Source organism: Geotrypetes seraphini, chromosome 4 (genome assembly GCF_902459505.1).
Source record: "Geotrypetes seraphini chromosome 4, aGeoSer1.1, whole genome shotgun sequence".
In the NCBI taxonomy this organism is placed as follows: domain Eukaryota; kingdom Metazoa; phylum Chordata; class Amphibia; order Gymnophiona; family Dermophiidae; genus Geotrypetes; species Geotrypetes seraphini.
In genome coordinates, this window is record NC_047087.1 from 115,872,519 (window position 1) to 115,897,870 (window position 25,352).

General features: G+C 40.7%; 1 protein-coding gene across 5 annotated transcripts in view; it reads left to right on the forward strand.

Moving 5' to 3' along the window:
- LSAMP (limbic system associated membrane protein) overlaps positions 1 to 21,817 on the forward strand; it is a 1,229,080-nt gene extending 1,207,263 nt beyond the window's left edge. For all 5 annotated transcript variants that reach the window (XM_033941214.1, XM_033941210.1, XM_033941211.1 and 2 more), the window contains one exon: positions 16,350 to 21,817. In XM_033941214.1, the coding sequence (XP_033797105.1) occupies positions 16,350 to 16,447 (98 nt within the window). In that variant the 3' untranslated portion in view covers positions 16,448 to 21,817. The remainder of the gene's footprint in view (positions 1 to 16,349) is intronic.
- Positions 21,818 to 25,352: the final 3,535 nt, after the last annotated feature.

A 25,352-nucleotide genomic window follows, 5' to 3' on the forward strand; every position in this document is an offset into this window, starting at 1 on the left:
TTGTTTAAAATTACCACCATATAGATAAATTAGTCAGAAAGTCCATAAAGCTTGTATCACTTATTTAGAAATAAAACTCGTATTATTTTCTCTATCCCTACAAACCTCATGGAACATCAGTAGCCGGCAGAGAGGAGAGCATTTAATGGGGATGATCAGTCATTACAAAGCAGATGTCTCCTGTTCACAATAAATGTTGGGAAATTCATGTAATTAAACAGGGAAATCTACCCCTTGGGAAACAAGATGGCAAATGAGGCATAGGCAATTGGTGTCATGCCCTAGACAAGCTCAACCTAAACCCCACTAAATAACCTAAACAAGCGGGGTTTGTTTTTCAAAATATGACTATTAGGATTTTTACCTAATAGCATGTCATCACATGACTACTCCATGCATCCTAATGGCAGTAACTACTTATATTTAGGCATATAAGCATACACACATTTACTTTATTAGGTGGGAGGTATGGAGCTTTCAATTAATCATGTTAAAAATAAAACCCAATGGGTAATAGTCTAACAAAACAATGAAGAGCCTATGTTAGCACTATCTTTTATTTTACAATTTTTATTTTATCAAACTAAAAATTGTAAAATAAAAGATAGTGCTAACATAGGCTCTTCATTGTTTTGTTAGACTATTACCCATTGGATTTTATTTTTAACATGATTAAAGTTGGCCTAAGCATGCACTTATACAGATTTTCCCATGTACTAAGGCCAATTTTCCCACAGTCAGAAAATGACTGATTTTCTGTTTTCTCAATTAATGATCATTAGGTAATGTTGCCATTAGCACATGGCCACTAACAAAAATTAGTGCATGAGCACTTACCGCCATTTATTTTGTAGGTGATGATTGCTCACGTGCTAATCCTGTGCGTTAATGGATGTGGGGGGTTGCTGAAATTTTCTCAGCCCAACCAAGAAGAGAATGATGTGGAGCCATGAAATTTACAAATTATTCCACACTTTTCTTGACACTTTTCATTTCAATGATATGAAAAGTGTCAAGAAAAGTGTAGAATAACTTGTACGTTTTGTGGTTCAACGTCATTCTCTTCTTGATTGGGCTGAGAACTTTTCAGCTGCACCTTGTAGATGCACTAATTGATTAATGCCATTGACCTTCAGGGGATTCACCCCACCTCGTAAAGGCCCTGAGGGCACTGATCTGAATTTGATTAGTTAAGCAGGCAACGGGCAGATTCTGTTCAGCCAATCAAATTCAGATCAGTACTGTCAGGGGCTTCAGAGGGGTTCAGAGAATCCCCAGCCAAAGCCCTGCTTTTTTTGGGGGGAGGGGGAGGTTACTTTTTGTTTGATGCAGTTTGACTGGTTGAGCAGGCTACTCAACAAATCAAACTACTTCAAGCAAAAAGTAAACAAAATAAATTCACTAAATCCCATGAAAGCCCTTAACACATGCCATTGATTAATGTAGAAACATCTACTCTCTGCTCTTGATATGCCCTCAATGACAACAAAAATAAAAAAAATTATTTTTATTTATTCAATTTTTTTGTTTTTAAATCAGTCCTCAATAGTAAGCCATGGAGGGGCATTTTCAAAAGAACGTCCAAAGTCAGAATTGGGATGTCCTAAGGTTCATAAAAACCCATCTCAGAGGAATTTTCAAAAAGATGTACAAATTTCCTGTTTGAAATTATATGAGAAGGACGTCCTTACACTGGAGATGTCCACCCTGAACAACCATTTTATAAACTGAAATATTCAAATTATAAATGGGTAAAACAAGGCACAGGGATGTCTGTTTGGCAGGATTCTTATGAAAATGGCTACACAGACATCTTTGCATACAGGAGTATCCTAGGGGTTAATGCAGTGCTCTGAAAACCAAGAGAGTTTCCCACCATAACTTCTTTTTTTTTTTTTTTTTTGTAAATTTGAACATTCCAGGAACAGAACAATGCCTACTGTACCTGAATGTACACCACTTCAGTAAACTTCAGACTTACAGGTGGATTATAGGTAAAGCATAGTAGGTATTGTTCTGTTCTTGGAGGCAAAAAATTAATAGAGCTACAGTAGAAATTAAACCTATGGCCCTTGGTTTACAGTCCCTATGGCTCTTGGTTTATAGTCCACTGCCACTAACAACTAGGCTACTCCTCTGACCTTCTTGCTGTTTTCTTCAGAATGCCCATAATACCTGCACGGACATAGATCCTGGTTTTCCTTTCTAGTTTCACTTTCAGTGGAGAGGGAGGGGGACAGCAACCACTGAGAGATTAAGGAGGGGGCCATGCCTTAATCCCTCCAGTGGTCAGCTGCTCAATTAGAGCACTTTTTTTGTAACTTGAATATGACTGAAACAAGTCTAGATAAAAACATTCTTCTTTTTAGACCCAGATGTTTAGAAACATGGAAACATGATGGCAGATAAAGGTCAAATGGCCCATTCAGTCTGCCCATCCATAATATCCACTATCTCCTCCTCTCCCTAAGAGATCCTATATGCCTGTCTCATGCTTTCTTGAATTCAGACACATTGTCTCCACCACCTCTACCAGGAGACCAGTGGCATAGTAAGGGGGGGGCATGGGGGCTGACTGCCCCAGTTGCTGTCTCAGTGGGGGCACCAGCACCTCTCTGCCCCCCCCCTCCCATGCCACACTCACACCCTCTCTTCCCCACCCCTGTACCTCTTTAAAATCTTTGCCAGTGCGAGCAACTACTCTAGCCTGATGCTCGCGTAGGCCTGGCTCCCTCTGAAATTACTTCCGGGTCACAGGGCCAGGAAGTGACATCAGAGGGAAAGCTAGTGCAAGCAGCAGGCAGAGAAGCTGCTCACGCTGGTGAAGATTTAGAGGTACGGGGTGGGAAGGGACAGTGCAAGTGTGGCATGGGGGTATAGAAGGAGCGTAGGCATAGAGGAGGGTGAGGGGGCACCATCGCCCCAGGTGCCTTCCACCCTCACTGTGCCACTGCAGGAGACTATTCTACACATCTACCGATTTTTCTCTAAAAAAGCATTTCTGTAGATTACTCCTAGATTCCTCCTGAGTCTATCACCTCTTAGCTTCATCCTATGCCATCCCATTCTGGAGTTTCTTTTCAATTGAAAAAGACTCACCTCATGCATATTTATGCCACATAGGTATTTAAATGACTCTGTCTCTCTCGCCTTTCCTCCAAAGTATACATTTTAAGATCTTTAAGTCTGTCTCTGTATGCCTTGTGATGTAGACCACCAACCATTTTAGTAGCCTTCCTCTGGACTGACTCCATCCTGTTTATAACTTTTAGAAGATGCGGTCTCCAGAATTGTACACAATATGAGGTCTGTTCAAAAAGTTCCAGGACTGATTTAAAAAAGAAATTATTAAATAATCTTACAACTTATTCCATTGGGTCCCCTTCAAAGTACTCCCCTTCCCTACATATATCCTTTTCCCAATTTTGTTTATACTTCTGGAAACAGTCCGTAAGCACATCTTCAGAAATTGCCAAAAGTTGCTACATCAAATTTTGCTTTATGTCTTCATTGGTGTTGAATTACTTTCCTTTAAGTATGGATTTAGGAAATTTAGAAAGCAAGAAGAAGTCAGCAGGGACCAAGTCAGGATGGTAAGGTGGCTGGGGAAGAGCTGTCATCACTTTTTTTGTGCAAAATTTGTGAATTTTGATGGCAATGTGGACAGGTATGTTGTTGTGATGCAGGAACCACTAATGTTCCCTCCAAAGTTTGGACCACTTCCTCCTGATTCTCTCATGGAGTTGTTTCAACACTTTCAGATAGCAATTTTGGTTGACCGTTTGTTCTTGTGGCAGAAATTTATAGTGAATAACACCACAACTGTACATAAAAACTGTTAACATCACTGACGTTCGATCAGACTTGCAAAGCTTTTTTCAGTCTTGGCAATGTTTTGGTTCTCCATTGAGATGATTGAGCTTTGGTTTCCATGTCTTAACCATAGACCCATGTCTCATCACCAGTTATCATTTTTTCAAGAAATGTTTCATCTTAATTTACCTGCTCAAGAAGATTCTGATAGATCATGACACGGTTGTTCTTCTGGTCATCAGCTGTGAAAAAAACTTTGCCACAACATAAGACATCTCCAACTTGTCTGTTAGAATGTTGTGGCATGAACCAATGGAGATGTTGCATTCCTCTGCCAATTCTCTAACAGTTAATCACCAGTTAGCATGCACAAGAACTCTCACCAGATGAGGTCTCACCAGAATCTTATACAGCAGCATCAATATCTCTGTTTCCTACTGGCTATTCTTCTCCCTATGCACCCAAGCATTCTTTTAACTATTGCCACCACCTTTCTAACCTGTTTGGCCACCTTAAGAACATTACATACTTTTACACCCAAGTCCCACTCCTCTTTCTTGCACAAAGTTCTTTATCCTCTAAACTGTTTTCTTCAGCCCAAATGCATGAACTTGCATTTCTTAGCATTAAATCTTAGCTGCCAATTTTCAGACCATTCCTCAAGTTTCTTCAAGTTTCACTAGGTTTTTCTTTATGTTATTCACACCATCAGGGGCGTCTACTCTTTTGCAGATTTTGGTATTATCTGTAAAGAGGCAAAACTTTCCAGACAGTCCTTCAGCAATAATGCTTACAAAAATGTTAAAAAGAATAGGCCCAAGAACCAAATCTTGATGCACACTACTGGTAACATCTCTTTCCTCAGAGCGATCTCTGTTGACCACTACCCTCTGATGCCTTTCACTCAATCAGTTCCTGACTCAGTTCATCATTTTGGTGCCCATACTGAGGGCACTCAGTTTATTTATTAGATACCTGTGAGGAACACTGTAAAAAACTTTACTAAAATCTAAATACACCACATCTAGCACACTTCCTCTATCCAATTATCTGGTCACCCAGTCAAAGAAATTGATTAGATTTTTCTGACAAGACCTGCTTCTGGTGAATTAATGTTGCCTGATGTCCTGTAATCCACTGGATTCCAGAAACTTCCTTATTTTCTGTTTTAAAAGATTTTCCAAAAAACAAAAAATATTTTCATTGATTTACTTAGCATAGAAGTCGGACTTATGGGCCTCTAGTTCTCTATTTCTTCCTTCTACTTTTGTGGAGAGAGACCACATCAGCCCTTCTCCAGTCCTCCAGTACCACTCTCAGCTCTAGAGAAGCATTGAAAAGGTAAGATAGCAGAGCCAGCAGAACCTCCCTAAGTTCCTTCAGTACCCTTGGATGTACACCATCTGGCCCTATTGCTTTGTCCACCTTTAGTTTAACTAGCTTTTCAAAAACCCTCTGAAAATCAGAGTCTACCACTCCTCAAGCTTGTCTGCTGCGGTCTTGCTCCCATTCGAAAATCACTGTTGGACATCCTACTTTTGGGCTCTCCCTAGTCCACCCACAATATGCCCTCTTGCTATTTGGACAAACTGCAGTGTGAAACGTCCAAATTCTGATTTTGCAAAATTGGGATTTGGACTTCGTTTAAGTAGATGGACATTTTTAAGGCATTTACCTGCTTTCAAAATGAGCACCATGATGTTTTCAGTGTAAATAATTGCAGTTTTCAGGCATAGCAATTGGAACATCCAGTTCTAAAGCAAGTAAACTGTTCAGGACAAGAATCTCACTTGGAGATGCCACCCACACTGTTCCAAGCAACAAACTCCAAAAGAAGAATTGCCAACGAAGCTTAAAAGAGTCCAACAATAAGGCAAAAAGTGGTCAAAAGTTCCGTGAGTGATTGCAGAACAGCAAAAGCGCCAACTCAAATTGAGCTCAAAAGAGATATATAAAAGTGATAATAGTGCAAAGTACCTTCAGTGCTCAGGATAAGCGACGTGAGAAAAACTCCAACGCTTCAAGCGAAAAGGTAGAGGCTAATTAGCCCCCACCTACACATCATCATGGGGTACCAAGAGTGCATTTTGAAATTAAATAACACAATACCAAAAAAGTGCACAATGAACACAGGTGCAATCACTCAGGGAACCCCCCAGCCAACTCCCAGCAAAAATCAAAAAAGCAACTTAGCTTGAAGAGTCTTCATTCAACGTCCAGGGGTGCGGGAACAGAGCAGATGAAACACCGCAAAACCAGGTTCAACCAAGCCTGGTTTCGGGAACAAAGTCCCTTCCTCAGGAACCCAAGATTCAAATATCCAAACGGACCTCAAGGAAGGCTGGAGAGAGGGAGACCACACTGTTCCAGCAGAAACCTGCTCAGTTGTATCTGCAGCAATTCTCCCTCATGCAAAGGATCTAATTTTGTGGGAAGCTCCCAAGCTCCATCCTGCATACCACCCGACAATGGTGTGGGGCACAGCAGCTCTGTTTGGACTGAGAGAAACTCTTAATACTGGATTGAAGCCAGCTCTCCTTGCACTGAAATATCCCTCAGCAGCCTCTCTTGTACTCAGGAAAAAAACAGAGCTGGATCTATTGGCTCAGTAGTTGGGGAGGGCAGACATGCCTTCAGAACTTTATGGGCATGATCGGCTAGGTGAAAGAAACAAGAAGGAAAATATTAGGGGGAAATAGTGGTCTCCTTAGCATGTGCAAACCATTGCCATCTTGCTCTGCCCCACTAGAGCTACTTGGATATAGCTGTTGATTTTTGGCTCCAGATATAGAATTCTTTATCTGTAATTTTGCATATATAAATGAAAATATTTACAATTTTAGAAAGGGTTTGAAGACTACTTGATATTTAACACTACGGGCAGCTTTGAATTCAAATGCTGGCAAAAGTATTTAAGTTCATATTTGGAAATTCAGTATTGGACTGTACCTTTACACCAGCGCTGAGTATCTAGGTTTAAGGTGGCTGCCAGAAGTTATCCGGTGCTGCTGATATTCTGTACCAGTATCTGAATAACTATCTGGACAGGCTAGGACAGATATTTTGTTCCATTTTAGCACTGCCAACTACCCTGCTAGCATCGGGGTGATCAGTAAATATTTTCAGTGGCATCAATTGGACAGTACTGCTGAAAATAATTGACTGGGCTCAGTGAGCGACAGTTTTAGGGGAGTGTGTGACACAGTGGTTATACCTACAGCCTCAGCATCCTGGGGTTGTGGGTTCAAACCCACGCTGCTCCTTGTAACCCTGGGCAAGTCACTTAATCCCCCAATTGTCGAAGATACATTAGATAGATTGTGAGCCCACCGAGACAGACAGGGAAAAATGCTTGAGTACCTGAATAAATTCATATAAACCATTCTGAGCTCCCTTGGGAGAACGGTATAGAAAATTGAATAAATAAATAAATAAATAACAGGTGGAGCTATCCAGACAATTTAGTTGGAGTGGTTTCAAGCTGTTTAATTCCATGTTGGTTGAGAGCAGCGCATTCTGTAGTTTTTAGCCACATTAGTCTAACATACCTGTGTATTACTATACTAATAGGTATTCACAGCTATTACACTGTGTGCTGCAATATGAATGCCCTAAGATTTTAATGCATTCCCTTTTCAAAAGGCATTTAAAATCCCCCATATCCAATATGGGAGTTCAATAATTTCTCATTGACTCAGCATTATTTCTAGTCACAGTCTCATCCTTTGCATTCCCTCCCCCACCTTTTCACCTGTCTGCAATACTCGTTGCCTCTTGCTGAAAAAAATATCAAAGCTTTCTTTCTCATGGTGGGATGTCACCCTGAAATCATCCCTCCCTCCTACCATTAACAAATAAATAATTACACAGCCTCTCCCAGAACCAAGAATGCTGTGATTGGTTCTATGTTTTATTGATTAGAACACTGTGATGAATAGGTCTCTGGGGAGCTAGTGTCTGGCTCTTAACAGACAGTCTTCAATGTGCTGAATTTTAATGAGTGCTGGCATTTGTGGGTCACCACATATATAGCACAATGAAGAGAGAGAAGACAGAGAGAAAAGGAGAGGGGTTAAAGAAAAGAAGAAGGGAGAGAACAAGATAAAGAAAAGTTATAATGACAGAACAAGGAAGCCAGAGCTCTTCAATGGCTGGCAGAGCATGGCATGTCATTGAGATTTAGATCCTTATTAGCTTATACTGTAAATGAAAGGGTGAAAACATGAAAGCAAAGAGTACAAGGGAGGAAGAAGATATCAAATGGGAGCACAAAAAGAAAGAATAAGCAGGGCTGTGAAATATATACGGTATATATATTTTACGTTCAATCAAGTTTTATTGAGCATTTTTACATAAAACAATAAGTAGGTAACAAAAGGCTACAAAGCCGCAAGAAAGGTACTTGGAAAGTATGGGACAGAAAACATGAAAAATGGCCAGTACATAAGAAAGAGCCAAAAGTAGCCTTGGGCAAATAGTATGCACTGAAGTGAGGCGTTAAGGGGGAGGGGGGCATCTATTTTACAGAACTGCAAGCTGAGAGTTTTAAAATTGTCAGTGCTGTATGCTGTGTACTGGTGTAGGAAGGGCAACCTAACATTTAGAGCTGCACAATTTGGCAGTTGGAGTAATAGCTCATGCACCTGGGTCTTCATGGGAACCATAGACTATGTACAGATAGGCAGGCACCTCTGGAAAAGGCTAGGGACTCAGGACAGACATTCCAGCAGTTTCCAGAAGCCTAAGAAAAACCTATAGTGAAGCCAAGCCAGTTCTTGGTTTTCCTGGAAGATGGTTTCAAGTTGTGTGACCTCACTCAAGAGGAGATTTAAGATCTGGGCAGGAAATCTGTCTTTTGCTCAGAGTCCACCAACTGAAGAGTGTAAGATCTGATTGAGAGGTTTGACTTCTGTTAGTCAGAGCAAACCATCTGATCATTGTAAGTGGAGTTTGGAAATTATAAATCATATCATAAAGGGAAGGAGAGAAAGCATATGTACACAGCTGGCCTATGTTCTGAAAGCAACTGTTCACTGTTGAAGAGTGTGACTCTTCCTTGTTCTAAGAAGAAGTAAAGTTGGAATATTGGATTTACCTACATTGTGGTCTACATTATTTTGAGGAGAGAAAATCTGGTGCATGCTTGCTGTGGGATCCCATTTCATGAGTAGGTCCTAGCTCTGGCCCTAACAAATAAAAATAACTTTGTGTGCCCCTTCTCAGCATCTGGATAAACAAGGGGTTACACAAATAGCAATGGATAAGGATAGAGACCAAAGAGGACAAACATCCTGTTGCTGGAGCATGCCCCATATAATTGCAGGACCAGATTGCACTAGCTAGGAGCTATTTCCCAACTACAGTATTCCTGGCCCAGAGTGCTTCTTACTATAGGAGGAACATATGGCTGCCAGTACTAGCCTTGCTCAGCAGCCATCAAAGTAGGAAATGATGTGAGTATGTATGCTCATGATCCTTTTCCTTTTCTAGTGTTATCCAGGAAGGACCTACGAGGGGCTGCTGAAAAGTTCTCAGTTCTAATAAGAGGAGAATGATGTGGAGCCATGAAACTTACAAGTTATTCCACACTTTTCATTTCATTTCATTGAAATGAAAAATGCCAAGGAAAGTGTGGAATAACTTGTAAGTTTCATGGCTCCACATCATTCTCTTCTTGGTTGGGCTGAAAACTTTTCAGTGCCCCCTTGTGCATATAGGCCCTCTTTTACAAAGGTGCACTAAGCGTTTTAGCACACGTTTAGAACGCGCTAAATCAACGTGTGCGCTAACCGCTAACGCGTCCGTAGAATAACATGTACACGTTAGCATTTAGCGCATGTTTAGCGTGCACTAATATTTAGTGCATGCTAAAAAGCATTGAGCACCTTTGTAAAAGAGGGAGATAGTGTTAGATGAACTGACTGTAGGGAGTCCCTTTGGTATGAAGGGCCCAGTATTCAACTAACAGCAGCCAGTATTTTTTTCAGCCCCCAGCAGCCGTTGGCAGAATTCAGCCTGGATGTTTAATTCTGAACCATGTCCCAGATTCTGCATTGAATATATGGATAACTGTGGTGGTCACCAAGAAGTTAACTGGGCACCAACTGATAGTCAGACTTTTTGTTGTCCCAACATTGGACTCCTTTTACAAAATCGTGGAAATGGTTTCCATTCAGTTCCTATGAGTTTTGGTACATTTGCTGCACCGCAAATTGCTACCGCAGCTTTGTACAAAGATTTTTTTTATTTGTTTACTTAACTAATGAACTGAATATCACCATTAACCAGTTTAGTACTGGCTCCATCCATGTTCTGTCTACAGACCACCCTGGCACCAATGATATAGTGCCACTGCAGACAGTACCAATATTCAGTGACACTGCCTGGTTAACTGTTGCTGAATACCGGTGGCTGGCCCAATCATCATGATTTAAGCAGGCAGGAGCCTCTTGACCTTAGTCAAAGTTGAGAAAAAGAACCCATTTTATGTTTAATTTATAAAGTCAAGATATGCACCTATGTACCTTTTTAATACAGACACCCAAAACTAGGCCCAATAGAATCTATATGATCTCATATTTGGAGCTGGAGCTGCTCTGAGGAAAGTGTAAATTTGTGGATATCCTTTATGGAGAAACATAAGAACGTAAGAATTTCAATACTGGGACAGACCAAAGGTCCATCAAGCCCAGTATCCTGTTGCCAACAGTGGCCAACCCAGGTCCCAAGTACCTAGCTAGATCCCAAGTAGTAAAACAGATTATATGCTGCTTATCCTAGGAATAAGCAGTGGATTTCTCCAACCCATTTCAAAAATGGCCTATGGACTTCTCTTTTAGGAAATTATCCAAACCTTTTTTAAACCTCACTAAGCTAACTGATTTCACCACATTCTCCGGCAAAGAATTCCAGAATTGAATTGGGCAGTTCACTTATGTCAGCTCTATGGGGGTACCTAAATGCAGCAGGAATGCATGTAACTTTCAATATTTTAGGACACCAGCCTATTTCTTGCCAATGCCAATGCCAATGCCACTGTGTATACCCCCTTGCAAATACCATATTTTCCGGTCTATAAGATGCACCCCCCAGTAGAGGAGGAAAAACCAAGGAAAAAAAATTTTCTCCTCTACAAAGGGGTGCATCTGGTGCTAAGTAGCCTGAAGCAGCCCGCCCGCAGCCCACAGCCCGAAGCCACCCACACTCGAAGCTGCCAGCAGCCGAAGCAGCCCACAGTGAAGTAGCCTGCCCGCAGCCCGAAACTGCCAGCAGCTGAAGCAGCCCACCCACAGCCCACAGTCAGAAGCTGCCCACAGCCGAAGGAGCCAGCCCGAAGCCGCCACAGTACCTTTTTAAAGTTGCAGTGCTCTCCTGCTGGACGGCTGTCTTTGGTGCAACACAGGAAAATGACCTTTGTACTTCCTGCCTGGTCCCGCACTACTCAGTGATTGGCTGATGTCAGTTCTCGATGAGGGGGGGGGAAGGTGTATTCACTCCATAAAACACACCCACTTTTCCACCCCCTTTTCAGGGGTGGATAAAGTTTGTGTTATGGTCCGAAAAATATGGTACATGCTATATAAGCTAAGTGGGAATTTGCAAAATATGGTTTAGGTAGAATGCTGGCATATACAGTACACATGTAAGTGCACACATATCCATGTACAGTATATGCTAGTATGCTAAACATTTACATACAAAGTGGGTGCACAAATGTTTGTGCCTACTTTATAGAATTGCCCTTCATATATACGAGGGGCTATTGGAAAGTTCTCAGCCCAACCAAGAAGAGAATTAAGTGGAGCCGTGAAACTTACAAGTTATTTCCACACTTTTCTTAACACTTTTCATTTCATTTCATGTCACTGAAATGAAAAGTGTCAAGAAAAGTGTGGAATTACTTGTAAGTTTCATGGCTCCATGTCATTTTCTTCTTGGTTGGGCTGGGAACTTTTCAGCAGCCACTTGTAATAAAATACTTGCATATATCTCAATCTCCACCCAAACTATGGCCCCAGGAATGCAAATGTATAGATCATATAAAAGCACTCCGGATTCTGTTCCTTTTTTCTTGCCATGTCGTATGCCTGGAACAGGCTGCCAGAGTCATTACGTCATGCCCTCTCTCTAGCAGTATTCAAATCCAAGCTAAAACCCTACTTTTTTGAAGTTGCTATCAACTCTTAACTTCCACTAACCATCAGATACCCATTGTATCATTCCTTATGCTAGAAACTCCCCAATCCTGAGATGTCCTGTCTGTCCAAATCAGATTGTAAGCTCTTCTGAGAAGGGACAGTCTATTGAATGTTAAATATACAGTGCTGCGTACGCCTTTCAGTGCTATAGAGATGATAAATAGTAGTAGTAGTAGTAGTAATAACTTTAATAACTTTATTTGTGTATACCGCCATACCCAGAAGAGTTCTAGGTGGATCACATTGGTTAAAACAAATTACAAGAGGTTACATGCCAAATTGATCATAGAGTTGCGAACAGCAAGGAGAAAGAAGTTACGAGTGGTTACATTCCAAATTGATCATAGAATTGCGAACAGCAAGGAGGAAGAAGAGGGGAGACGGGGGGGGGGGAGAAGTTTCGGTAGGAGGGAGGAGGAGGATTGAAGAAGGGGCATTAAGGGTCTTTAAGGGTCTTGGTCTCGGAATAGGTGGGTTTTAAGTATTTTTCTGAAGTCGAGGTAGTTGTGGGCTTTGAGGACCATTTGGGCCAGCCAAGGGTTTAGTTTGGCGGCTTGGAAGGCATAGGTTTTGTCAAGGAATTTTTTTGAGTGGCATAGTTTTAGGGAGGGGAAGGCGAAGAGTTGAATTTTGCTGGAGTTCTTATAGGTTTAGGGTGAAGTGAGGGGTGATGTAGCTTGGGGATAAACCAAATATTGTTTTGTAGCAAAAACAGGCGAATTTGAATATGATTCTGGATTCTAGTGGGAGCCAGTGGAGTTTGTGGTAGAAGGGGGTGATGTCCATGTGTCTACTTTTTATGGTGTATATCAGTGGTCTCAAACTCGCGGCCCGGGGGCCACATGCGGCCCACCAGGTACTATTTTGAGGCCCTCAGTATGTTTATCAGAATCACAAAAGTAAAATAAAACAGTTTCTTGATCATATGTCTCTTTAGCTATAAATTACAATATTATTATTAAGACTTAGCCAAAAAGAAAGATTTATAAACTATAGTTTTACCTCATGCAAAATTGTCATTTCTTTAATAAGACATTAACTCTTTTTTCAGAGGCCCTCCAAGTACCTACAAATTCAAAATGTGGCCCTGCAAAGGGTTTGAGTTTGAGACCACTGGTGTATATCAAGGTCTGATATTGTAAAAGCTCTTTTCCATGCTTGAAACCATGTTTTAAATGCAGAAAATGCATTATAAAATTAGCTCTTTTATAGATTAGTATAAAAATGCTGCTTGTGGACATGCAAAACAACTATAATTATGAACTACAAGCAGCACATTACTAATTTCCTAACGATTTTGACAAACAACGAAGATAAGTAAAACGCTTAATTCTTTGAGTATGGAACAATACAACATATAGTGAAGTGGATAGAATATTGTTTGAGAGACTTTGATGCACAAATTGTCTAGAAGAAAGACTGAGTTTGTAGTTTATATTGGAATATCATAGTGCTTGAACACATTTTGTTTATCACACAAAGTTACACATCAAAGAGAGGCCTGGGGATGTTTCACAATGAATAACCGTTTGGGTTTAATTGAAGACAACTCGAACTGTGAGGTCATGTGCCCATCCTTGAGTTGTGAAAACTGAGGCCTCTCTTTTCACATAAAAAAAATGTAAATTTGTAACTATGATATAGTACGCTTTGACTTTATATTAGGGATTTTTCTGTGATACTCCAATAATTCTACTCTTTATATTTGAAGGAATTTTTGTGTCATCTTTTTGTGGAAGGTGGCACTCTAGTTAACATAAGAACATAAGAACATAAGAAGCGCCATCTCCGGATCAGACCTTCGGTCCATCAAGTCCGGCGATCCGCACACGCGGAGGCCCTGCTAGGTATTCACCTGGCTTATTTTATAGCCAACCATGTCTTTATATGCCTCTCTCAAGGAGATATGCATCTAGTTTGCTTTTGAAGCCTAGGACTGTCGATTCCGCAATAATCTCCCCTGGGAGAGTATTCCAGATGTCAACCACTCTCTGTGTGAAGCAGAACTTCCTGACATTAGTCCTGAACTTGCCCCCCCTTAGCTTCATTTCATGTCCTCTTGTCCGTGTCAAATTGGACATTGTAAATAATCTTCTCTGCTCTATTTTGTCAATTCCTTTCAGTATTTTGAAGGTCTCGATCATATCCCCACGCAGTCTCCTTTTCTCAAGGGAGAACAATCCCAGTGTTTTAAGTCGATCCTCATATTCCAGTTTCTCCATACCCTTCACTAGTTTAGTTGCTCGTCTCTGCACCCTCTCCAGCAGTTTTATATCCTTCTTTAGGTAGGGAGACCAATGTTGGACGCAGTATTCCAAGTGGGGTCTGACCATTGCCCTATAAAGCGGCATTATAACTTTCTCCGATCTACTCGAGATTCCTTTCTTTATCATGCCCAACATTCTATTTGCCTTATTTGCCGCTGCCGCGCATTGTGCCGACGGCTTCAGGGTCCTATCTATCAGTACACCCAGATCCCTTTCTTGTTCACTTTTCCCCAGAGTTGCACCTGACATTCTGTACTCGTATTCCTTATTTTTACTGCCTAAATGCATTACCTTGCATTTCTCCACGTTGAACTTCATCTGCCATTTCTCCGCCCATTTTTCTAACCGACACAAATCGCTCTGGAGTTCCTCACTGTCCTCCTGCGATCTGATTGCCCGGCAGAGTTTTGTGTCGTCTGCAAACTTGATGATCTCACTGGATGTTCCATTTTCCAGGTCATTGATATAAATATTAAAAAGGATCGGCCCAAGTACCGAGCCCTGGGGCACACCACTAGTCACTCTCTCCCAGTCGGAGAACTTCCCATTTATGCCCACTCTCTGCTTTCGGTTTTCCAGCCATTTGCCTATCCATCTTTGTATATCTCCCTCTATGCCATGGCTTTGTAGCTTCCTGAGAAGTCTTTCGTGTGGAACTTTGTCAAATGCTTTCTGGAAGTCCAAGTATATTATGTCCACCGGCTTTCCACTATCAATTTGCTTGTTCACGGTCTCAAAGAATTGGAGTAAATTCGTCAGACACGATTTCCCTTTCCTGAATCCATGTTGACTGGGTTTCATCAAGTCGTGTGTGTCCAAGTGCTGAACTATGCTATCCTTGATCAGTGATTCAATCATCTTGCCGGGGACAGACGTAAGACTCACAGGTCTATAGTTGCCCGGTTCTCCTCTCGATCCTTTTTTGAAAATTGGTGTGACGTTCGCTTTCCTCCAGTCGTCTGGTATCTGACCAGTTCTGATTGACAGGTTTGCAAGTTTTTGCAATAACTCTCCAATTTCAATCTTCAATTCCTTCAAGACTCTCGGGTGAATTTCATCCGGTCCAGGGGATTTGTCACTTTTAAGTTTGTCGATCTGGTAGTATATCTGATCTAAGTTCACTTCGACTGTGGTTCTAGCCTTCTTCAGCAGGAAACTATGCATAGAAGATGTAGAACTGAGGTCCTAATGTTCAAAAGATTTCCATGCACATAAGACTGGTTAAAGCCAGTCTTACATGCAAGGAAACTCAGCCTCCAACGCTCAAAATGGTTCTCAGAGGCTTATACCAATTCTGGTAGCAACCCTATTCAAATGCATTACAAGGATCTCATTAGTATTAAAATGAGCACTCCATGTAGTGCTAAAAAAGGAACACCTACTTTTTACGGGCAAAATTTTCCAGCAGATCTGGAGCTGCCAGTAGCTGTTTGTGCATGTGTTGTGTGCCTCTATGTCCAGTGCACACAACTCATGCAGAACAGCTATACCCATTTTAGGTCCAAAAGAAAAACAAGCCTGCAGCTAAGCTGAAAGATGCTGCTCTCCCTCTTCCAGCTCAGCCACGATCAGCTGAGTCGGCAGGACTCATCAGAGTCGCTGATCAGCTGAGCCAGAAAGGGAGATTATAGCCACAATCAGCTGAGCCAGTGCTGTCCCCCTTCTGTCTCAGCTGATCACGGCTCCAGATTTAGGATCAGCTGGGCAGAAGAGCAGCGGCTACTGGCAGGAGGAAGGAGCAGTGACATCAGCCTGCAGGAACTACTGGGCCTGCTCAGAAGAGCTATGCTTACTGATTTGATCTTCTGAGCAGATGCCAAGTATAGTTCCTCCCTCTTTTACCTGGCTACTCTGCACAAATAGCATGTATATGATTTGCATGCTATTTGTGCTGAACATAGCCCGGCAAAACAAAATTGCTTCCAACTTGATAATTTTTACTGGTTTGTTGGAGCTTTGTGCATCCTGGCGTCAGATCGAAGGAGTTTGTTCCTTCACAGCCTTAATCAAAGGAGCATTGTAGAATGAATTATGGCTTCTATAACTCTTCTCTTTCCATTTTTTTTTCCAGGACCCGGGACAGCAACAGGAGAAAATGGATCTCCCTGTCCAGCTCTATCACTGTGGTTGATGACAGCCTCCCTGCTCTGGCTACTCTGCAAGTGTTAATATAATATAACACAAGAAAAGAAAAGTCATACAGGAGAGAGAGAGAAAGAGAGATGAGACTGTTTCTTTCACCACTTCGTTTGTTCAGAAGCAAGGAAAATATAAAATAAAAACAAGAAGACCAGATTATAAATTGAAAAATCCTAGTAAAATACTAAAGAAAGAGACAGAATTATATGTAAAGAACCAAGTAATGCTGAGAACCTTCAAGAGTTGTGAACAACTGATTCCTATTTTCAGTTTATTTTATTTGGGGTTTTTTAAAAATTTCTTTTGCAAAGGTCTGGCTTTGGTGTTTCTACACATAATCTCATCCTTATATTTTGCTCAATTCCCCTTGTGCATTTGGACTGAAAATTAACACAATTTTTCTCTTCAGCTCTGCTGTCACATGGAGTTTGCTGGGCTTGCATTTTACAGTCAATGAATTTTTGTGTGCTTATGTGTGTATGTGTGTGTGTGTGTGTGAGTGGGCAAAGCATGTCTAGGGACTACTGCATATCTGTAGGGTATCATCTTATTGTTACAGCTTCTTGAAAAGTATGGAGGGGTGTCTAAAGTACTCTTTAGGTGGCTAAGGCACATGATGCAGGCTTAAAAAATGGAAGGCTACACTTCTGCATTGTTTTTGTCACCCTACTTGGGAGACTCCATTCTGTCTGCAGTCATTTCAGTACAGTGCAAGATGCCACTTTGGATGTGGTGATGCTACTCCAATGCCATTAGAATAATGCAGGGTCTTTCTAAGGACCTTACATTCAACTCTGAGGTCATAGTAGACTTGACCTGACCTGGGAGAAAAATGAAAGGAAAAGAGAAATGAAATCACACTCGGCATGTATTTCACCATGTCTTTATGTTCAGCTCTTCATGGAATGGGGAGCTCTTTGAGTAAAAAGTCATATATTGGTGCCACAGACTAGATCATTCATTATTTTAGCACAAGCTGAACCTCTTGAACAGAGTGAAGGGTCTAGATTTAATCTGGATTTAATTTACCTATGCCTGGGAAAATGGTGAATTACAGTAGATTACTACAATGGATTATAAATTTAAGCATGTATCAAGACAGCTAGTTAGAAAATGGAAGGGGTAGAAATGATTGAAGTGAGTACTTTGGTGGATAAGTCCTTAATGTCTTTTATTATCCTCTGAATACACTCTATAAAATGCTTCCGACAATGCCTAACCCTCCTCTCTCACTCAATCTTTCATTTCTAAATCTGACACCCCTTCCTATTTGTACTTGTACTTGTCTTGGTAGTGCTCTTCAATTTATCCTGTTCAATTTAGAACTTCTAAGTCCAATGCATTTTCAAAAAAATAACAACTATATATAGTTACAAGAACACAGCAAATAATAGCTGCATAATAGTAGAAGGCTCTAAGCCTGCCTACAAGGGAGTAAGAAATACGGGAAGGAAGGTTTGATATATTAATTCTATGGCAGCTTCCTTTCTGTAATAATGCCCAACTCACTTATGCTTAATACTGAATTATTTTTTAATTATTATTAGTGCTGCATTACATCACACTGAGCCAATTTTGAACCAAGTAAGATCAGGTCATTTGGAGGAGTCGCTGGCATTGGTGATAAAGCTTTCTTTTGATAATGCAGGATAATATCATATGCTCAACTCACAGAGTGCAATGAAATGCATTCATTGTAACATTAAAATTCTCAGCGTTTTAGATCCGCAAAAAACTACCTAGGTGAATTCATAAACACAATAATCTAGCAAAAAAAAGCATAGCTTCATAATGCTCATTAGCTATTGCTCAAAAAATAAAATTAGAGTTGTAGAGCCTTGTTTGATTAAAGAAACAGCTTCCTTTCCACGATTTAATAAATCTTTATATTCGCCTTCAAGGCAAAGAATGAAGAGGATGCATATCTTGAAGGTGTCATCCTCCCTTCCTAAGATGAGGGGAATCAGTGAGTCAGTACCAATTCCCAGCACAAGCACCTTCTTAGAGTATGAATGCATTTGAGATGAAGCATCTAATGAGATGAAAGTACATTTCTGACTCACTGTACAGTTCACCTAAAATGCCTTTGAAACTAAAAGGAAACATTTCAACCTCCTTTGAGACAGAATTAAATTATGACTTGGAAGTAATATTTCCAAACATTACAATTCTGCATTTCTTTTCATAGGAAACACAAACTATTTACTTATGCCCTCTTCTTTCTAGATTCTTATCCTGCCTCCTAATAATCTAATGAACTTGTTACTGTCAAATATTTAACAGAAAAGGTGGGCAGTGTGATACCATAGTTCTTTTTGACAGTCTTTATAATGGTAGAGTTAAGTGAGTGTAAAGTGGGAAGGTGTTTGGATTCCAACTTCTAGATATATTGACAAAGAGGTGGGTCTGATGATCCAGTTTCAGTTCCATGCATTAAAACATAAATGACCTGGGTTTGATTCACTAGGTTTAACACCTATTGCTCTTGGGATCCATTGGATCTATAAAATCGACATTCACGATACCAAGAGGAGGAAGACACAGCTATAACCTTCAGTAATCTTTATTGTCCAGATACAGATTTCATAAGGATCCACACTTTGTGGCTTTAGCTAGGACTGTTGCAGTAATGACTGGGCTACATAGGAGCTGAGTTAAAATTAGATGGAAAAAATGCTGGTATGTTCTTATCTATTGTTATTGAGCTGAAGCCCAAGGAAATAGGAAACAACTTCCAGACCAATATGTTGACACACAATTGTAAGAGTCAGGATATACAAAGAGGATGTAACACTTATATTCCTCCAGGTCCAGTGCAACACAGTAAGCAAGGTAAACATTGCAAGGGAACCCTGATATCTGAGGGGGAAATGGATTTACCTTAGTTATAGTGTCACCAGGCCTGCATTTCGGCATCCATGCACACCATCCCAATGGAACAGGAAATCATCAGAAGGGGTAGGACAACATCACTGGAGTACAGGCCTATGAGAAAGGCCCCACACCATACCGATTTTACCCAGACAGAGGTAGGGTAGTAGCAGTGGCACCTGGGGGTGGAGTACCACAAATTAAAAGTTGCAAGGAGGCACCAGCAACTTTAGCTCCCTGTCTGCCCTCCTCTCTTTATCCTTGACCTTTCCAATTGGTGAAAGTAGAATGAATTCAATATTTTTACTTTGTTTTACAGAGAACCTTTCTTCAGATTAAGAGATTTCTAGAGGCCTAAGAATGCAATATCAAGGAATTTTGTCACAACAGAGTTATATATGCTGCCAAATTGCTGTTGGAATCTAGAACATTCAGAGGCAATATTAAAGTCAAGTCTACACAGAAATATAGGAATATTACAAAAAGTGGTTTATGAGTTTGGTGGGAGATACACCATGTAACTTTAGCCTAACTCCATGACATTATCATGTCTTGATAAATTCCTAGTTTATTCCCATAATTCTACTCTCCATGCTTTCTGCAGGAAAAGGATCAAATTACACAGAGCTGGCAGTCAACACAAAAGAGTGCAGTTAAAACATTATAATGAAATGAAGTTACATTAGCAATGTAAACTACAATGAAAGATTCATTAGCATAGTTGTACAGCTGGTCTACTATTGAGATGTCAGGGTTGATGGAAGAGAACACTGCAGCCTGTTGACAGGCTTGGTTTCAGTGCTGGAGTAAGAGGAGGTGGTGGTTGGGATGAGATGCCTCACATCAATGGTGTGTAAGGTATCCCAGTAGAACAGTCAGTCAAGGTGTTGCAGATCATTATTAAGTGATATATTCTCTGAACGTTGAGAGGGAAACTCTCGTAGCCCACAGCCATAAAATAGATGATTAAAATCAGTTTGAAACTGGGAAGCAAGGTACCCAGTCCTCATCTACGGGAGATTATAATTCCATTTGCCGCCTGGCTGATCTTTAACAGTTTCATCTTAAAACATCCTTTTTTCACTCTCATGCAAAAAGGCAGACAGAAAAAGCTGTGTTATTTAGTGGCTGCTCAGTGCAGGAAAACTGTCACCCTGATTAGAACTTGATGGAAATACCCTCTATAGCTGGTTCTGCTGATGCTAATGGTTTCTGTTGAGGAAAGGCTGTAAATTAAACAGGCGGCCCTGTCTGTTTCATTCTTCAAGAATTAAAATCATGTAATAAAAATGTATTTTAGGCAAGGGCTAGGACAAATTACTTATCAACCTACATAAGGCCACACGAGCAAGATTGAGAAAGGCCTCTGAATGAGAATTAATCCATCTGCTCTTAACATTGGCAAGCCAGGAAGTTCAATAAACCAAGCAAACAGTGAAGTGGCCCTTCAGATGAAACAACAGCCAGAGTTAGAGCATGTGGAAGTCAAAGTTTATTCAGGGACCCACTTGTGTCAGGACCAATAACTACATCTCACAAAGCGGTTTCCCTCAGTGATCAGTTAGAATTCCAATTCTGGGATAAAAAAGCTGCCTCCGACAGGGATTTGGAAAAGTGTTTATGTGCTGTTGTATGAGGTGGTCAAATAAATTTTTGGCATCCTCCCCATCAAATCTTTGTTGAAGGTAGCTTATTTAGGATTGGACTTATAACTGTTGATCATTAAGGGGAGTCATTTTATGAGATCTTTATTGACCCCTTATCTAGGCTGCTGTTTCATCTGTGGGGCTACTTCACTGTGTCATCTTTTTAAGGTAGAATCTATGAAATTGGGAATAACTATCACTGAGGGTGTAGACTGCTGAGTGTTATAGAGTATCCATGTGAGCCAAAAGATATCTAATAATCTGCAGCTTAATGTTTCCATTAAAAAGCAATCACTTACCTGGACTAACTTCCATTCATAGTCCAAAAACCTCCATCCAGTCTTATCAGGTATTGAAACAATTAATTGACAACTTATATTCAAGTGCAAAAATATCTGATTAGTAATGCGGGAGTCAAAGCTTACCTTAATGATCCCAACATGCTGCTTTATCAGGGGATCTTGTAGTGTTGCATTTTAACAAGAGACACCAGCCTCTCTTCAACCAACCTGCCCAATTGAAAATGTTTTCATTTGGTTAGTCAGAGAGGATGTCTCCTGTTAAAATGCAAAGCAACATGATCCACTGATGAAGCAGCATGTGCAACGGGGCCCTATAACAATCATATAAGATAAGTTGTGCTTCAGTTCCCACAGTTTTAATCAGATATTTTTGCACTTGATTATACGAGGTCTGAAAATTAAGTTCATGAACTTGCCACTGTGTGCTTACATTGGCAGCACTATGCAAACAGCTTGGCGAGGTTTCATAACCATGGTATATCATTGTCTCACAGCTGTGTGGCTCATAGTCAGTGGCGCGCAAGACGCCAGTGCGCCGACAATCCAGCGCCGACAATTTGGCGCAAGACAGAAGCACGCGGGGGATAAAGTAATTTTTAAAGAGCTCCAACAGGAGGTTTGGGGTGGCAACCCCCCACTTTATTTGTTAGTGTTCGTGCTGCTGTTGGAGGGGGGTTCGGGGGATAGGAAACCTCCATTATAGAGAAAACTGAACTTTTTCTGATTTTTGGGGGGAAAAGTTCTGTTTTCTGTATAATGTGGGGGGTTTCACCACCCCCCTGCAATGGCAGTGCAAACACTAACCAATAAAGTGGGGGTTTGCCACCCCAAACCCCCCGTCAGAGCTCTTTAAAAATTACTTTTTCCCCCACGCGCTTCTGTCTTGTGCTGAATTGTCGGTGTTGGATTGTCGGCACGCTGGCGTCTGGTGCACGATTATCCTGTCACCCAGCTGTGTTCGTGTTGACGTGTGGCGGTGTCTTGTTGAATGACGTTTATTATTATGGTTACATGTTTTTGTGTGCCGTCAAGAGAATGTCAGAGCTTGAATTAGAGCAATAGACATACATTAAATTTCTTGTTAAACTTGGCAAGAGTGGAAGTGAAATCAGGGACGTTAGTCCAAGTTTATGGGGATAATGCTATGAAGAAAATAGTAGTGTACAAAAGGATTAAATGTTTTTCTGAGGAGAGAGAAAGCGTCACTGATGAAGAGAAGTCAGGGCAACAAGTTACAAGCAGAACTGATGAAAACATTGCAAAAATGTGTCGAATTGTGCATCCAAATTGTCAGTTGACTGTGAGAAGCATAGTAGACCAAGTAAATATCGATAGAGAAACAGTCAAGAAAATTTTACCCCATCTTCTACAAAGCTGCGCTAGCGACTGCCGCGCGGTAATGGCCCCGAAGTCCATAGAGATTTAAAGGGCTTCGGGGCTGTTGCCGCTTGGCAGCTGCTAGCGCCCTTTTGTAGAAGAGGGGGTTAGTCTGAAAGTATTTGCTTCAAAAATCCATTCTAGTTTTTTAAGAGCAAATACTCTAACCCTGCAAGGCTTGAATGAAGAAGCAGAATGGATGTCCTTAGAGGACTGACTGTGATATAGCTGAGTTAAATTGTTCACTTTTTGAATTGTTTTTATTTTTATGGGGTTATTTAATGGACTTGAATTTAAAGAAAAGGGAGCCTTTAAGTAACGCTCAAGATTTCCGGTGGGCTGCCCTTATGCTAATGACATTTTAGGGAGTCCTTTTAAATGGGAGACAGAAACATGCCACAGCCATTTTAAACTAATGTGGCAAACTAGCAATACTGAGTGAGATGGGCTAAGCGCCAATTGGTAAGCTTTTATGAATCCCTTATATTTTTGCTCTTTTAGTGATTTAAAGTATGGATAAACGTGGAGGGATCACTGAGTAATCTATGATTTTATGCTGCAGCGATTATAATTTCTAAACACCTCGACGCTGATGAAAGTCTTGAAATGTGATTTGCGTCTGGACAGGTGCCGTTGTAAATATAAGTTTGATATATCCCCTTTAAAATCAAAAAATAAAGTAATGTTAGCCCTAATAGCAAAATACAAATGAACAAAAAAAGAGAAATAATTGCATGTGAAAAATGTTGTTAAAATGGTTGAAAAGGATCGATGACGACTGCAGCCAAAGAGGGTTAGGTTGCCCCATTGGCATTCTGATGATCCTCATGAATATAGCTTTAAAGGTTTGTCCTTGCCCACAAAAGCTATATGATTGCACTGAATTGTTTTTTTTTTTAAGTAGCCAGAATACTATCAGTGTAGAGCTGATATATTAAGCTGCAAATTATTAGATATCTGAGGCCTTTTCCTCCATTCCAGTTCTGGGTTAAGTTCATTTAGTAAATGCTGAATTTAGGTTCCACTGTTTTTCGGGTGTCGGACACTCATACGTATATGCCAGAATCATAAGTCAGAAACTTGCTTATGCTCAAAGAATTGAAATGAATGCGTGGTCAATGTTATTATCTCAAGAGCTGTGCTTTCCCAGAGTCAGTAATTTTTGTTGCTTGTGCGAAATCCAGGATTTACAAAAAAATCTGCAACTTTTCAGCACAGACCAATAAAGCATTACGGATCAGTATAAATTTATAAGCGGGCAGTTCCACAGGATAGAGCTTCCCATAGGTCGCTGCGGACTAGAAATCTAACTTACAAGCAATCACTGTCATCTATATTTATGTGTGATACTTTTCCATGAACTATTTTATAAAATTAGTGAGGACCTTGTTCCTCACTGAGTCTTAGATACTCTGTATCTCACTCATGACCAGTAAGAGCATTAGTGAATTGTACTATGTATTCTTTTTATGCTATACATAAATGGTATTTTGTTTAGCAAGCTGTTAATGCAATTCCAAGTGGTCATATTTCACAATTGTCACAATGCCTTGGAGGTAGCGTCCTGAAAAGTGAAAAAATTTCCAGAGTCCATGATATCAAACATGCTTGATTGGTCAAACAAGCTTAACATTAGCATTTGCACTCCGTAACCTGCAACTGAAAGCTAAACACCATCAATCATCACACAACTCAGTTTTAATGGAATAAATATTTGGCCACCACTTTATTATCTATCAATAATATCTCCACTTACAATACAATCTGTGTCTAAAACCAACAAACTCCCAATGAAACTAGCTCCCATTAAGTCTTTAAACTTAGAACATCCTCCCAAACATGACCCATGGTGACGCCAGGCCATTCTTCCCCTCGCATTGGTGTCACCTATGAGTGTTACATTCATTTATTTATTAACTGCTCATCTCCCAGCTCCAACTGGGCCAAACCCCATTTTCTGCTCTGCCCAAAGCTGCAACTGCCTCCCCCCCAACCCCAAAAGCTCAACCAAGCCCACCCAAGTCCACATAAAACCTGTAAACCCCCCCCCCCAACACTGACATAAAACATACCACCAGCACACATGGCAGGGAGGAAGGGATAATTTTTTCCTGAAGAGACTACTCTTCCCCTTTCCTCATAGAACTCCCTACAACCTGTCACAAACATCCAACCAATCCCATCACCTCAAAAACCTCCCCAATCATTTTCTTTTTTACAAGCTCTATTAACCCTTTCTTACCTCCTCTTATATATTTGTCAAACCTGTCTATAGACCCTTGACATCACCTCATATATTCCCCTCACCATCTGCCCTCCTCCCATTTCACACACATCACCATCCAATAAATATTACCAGCAGGTGACCTCAGCTAATGTTATGTCACACCAGATGAATCTGGTGCTCTTCTTTTTTTATAGTTCAGTCCCATTAGTCCTTAAAAATCTAAACCAAATAATACCTGTTTTCAGTCATTCCTAGAAATAAAAGGGTTTAGTATAATGGTTACATGAATATTGTATGTTGTATTTGGCATGTGGAGGGAAATTCTATTAAGAGGTGCTACTATTTGGATGCTTAGAAGGCACCTATTTGGAGCTTATTCTATAAAGCAAAGTAGGTGTCTATTTTCTTTATAGCATACTAGCCTGACCAGATATATAAATGTATATGTGTTAGGCGCAGACAGTTATGCCAGCCACGGAACTGGTGTAAATGCTTGCACCTAGATTTGAGAG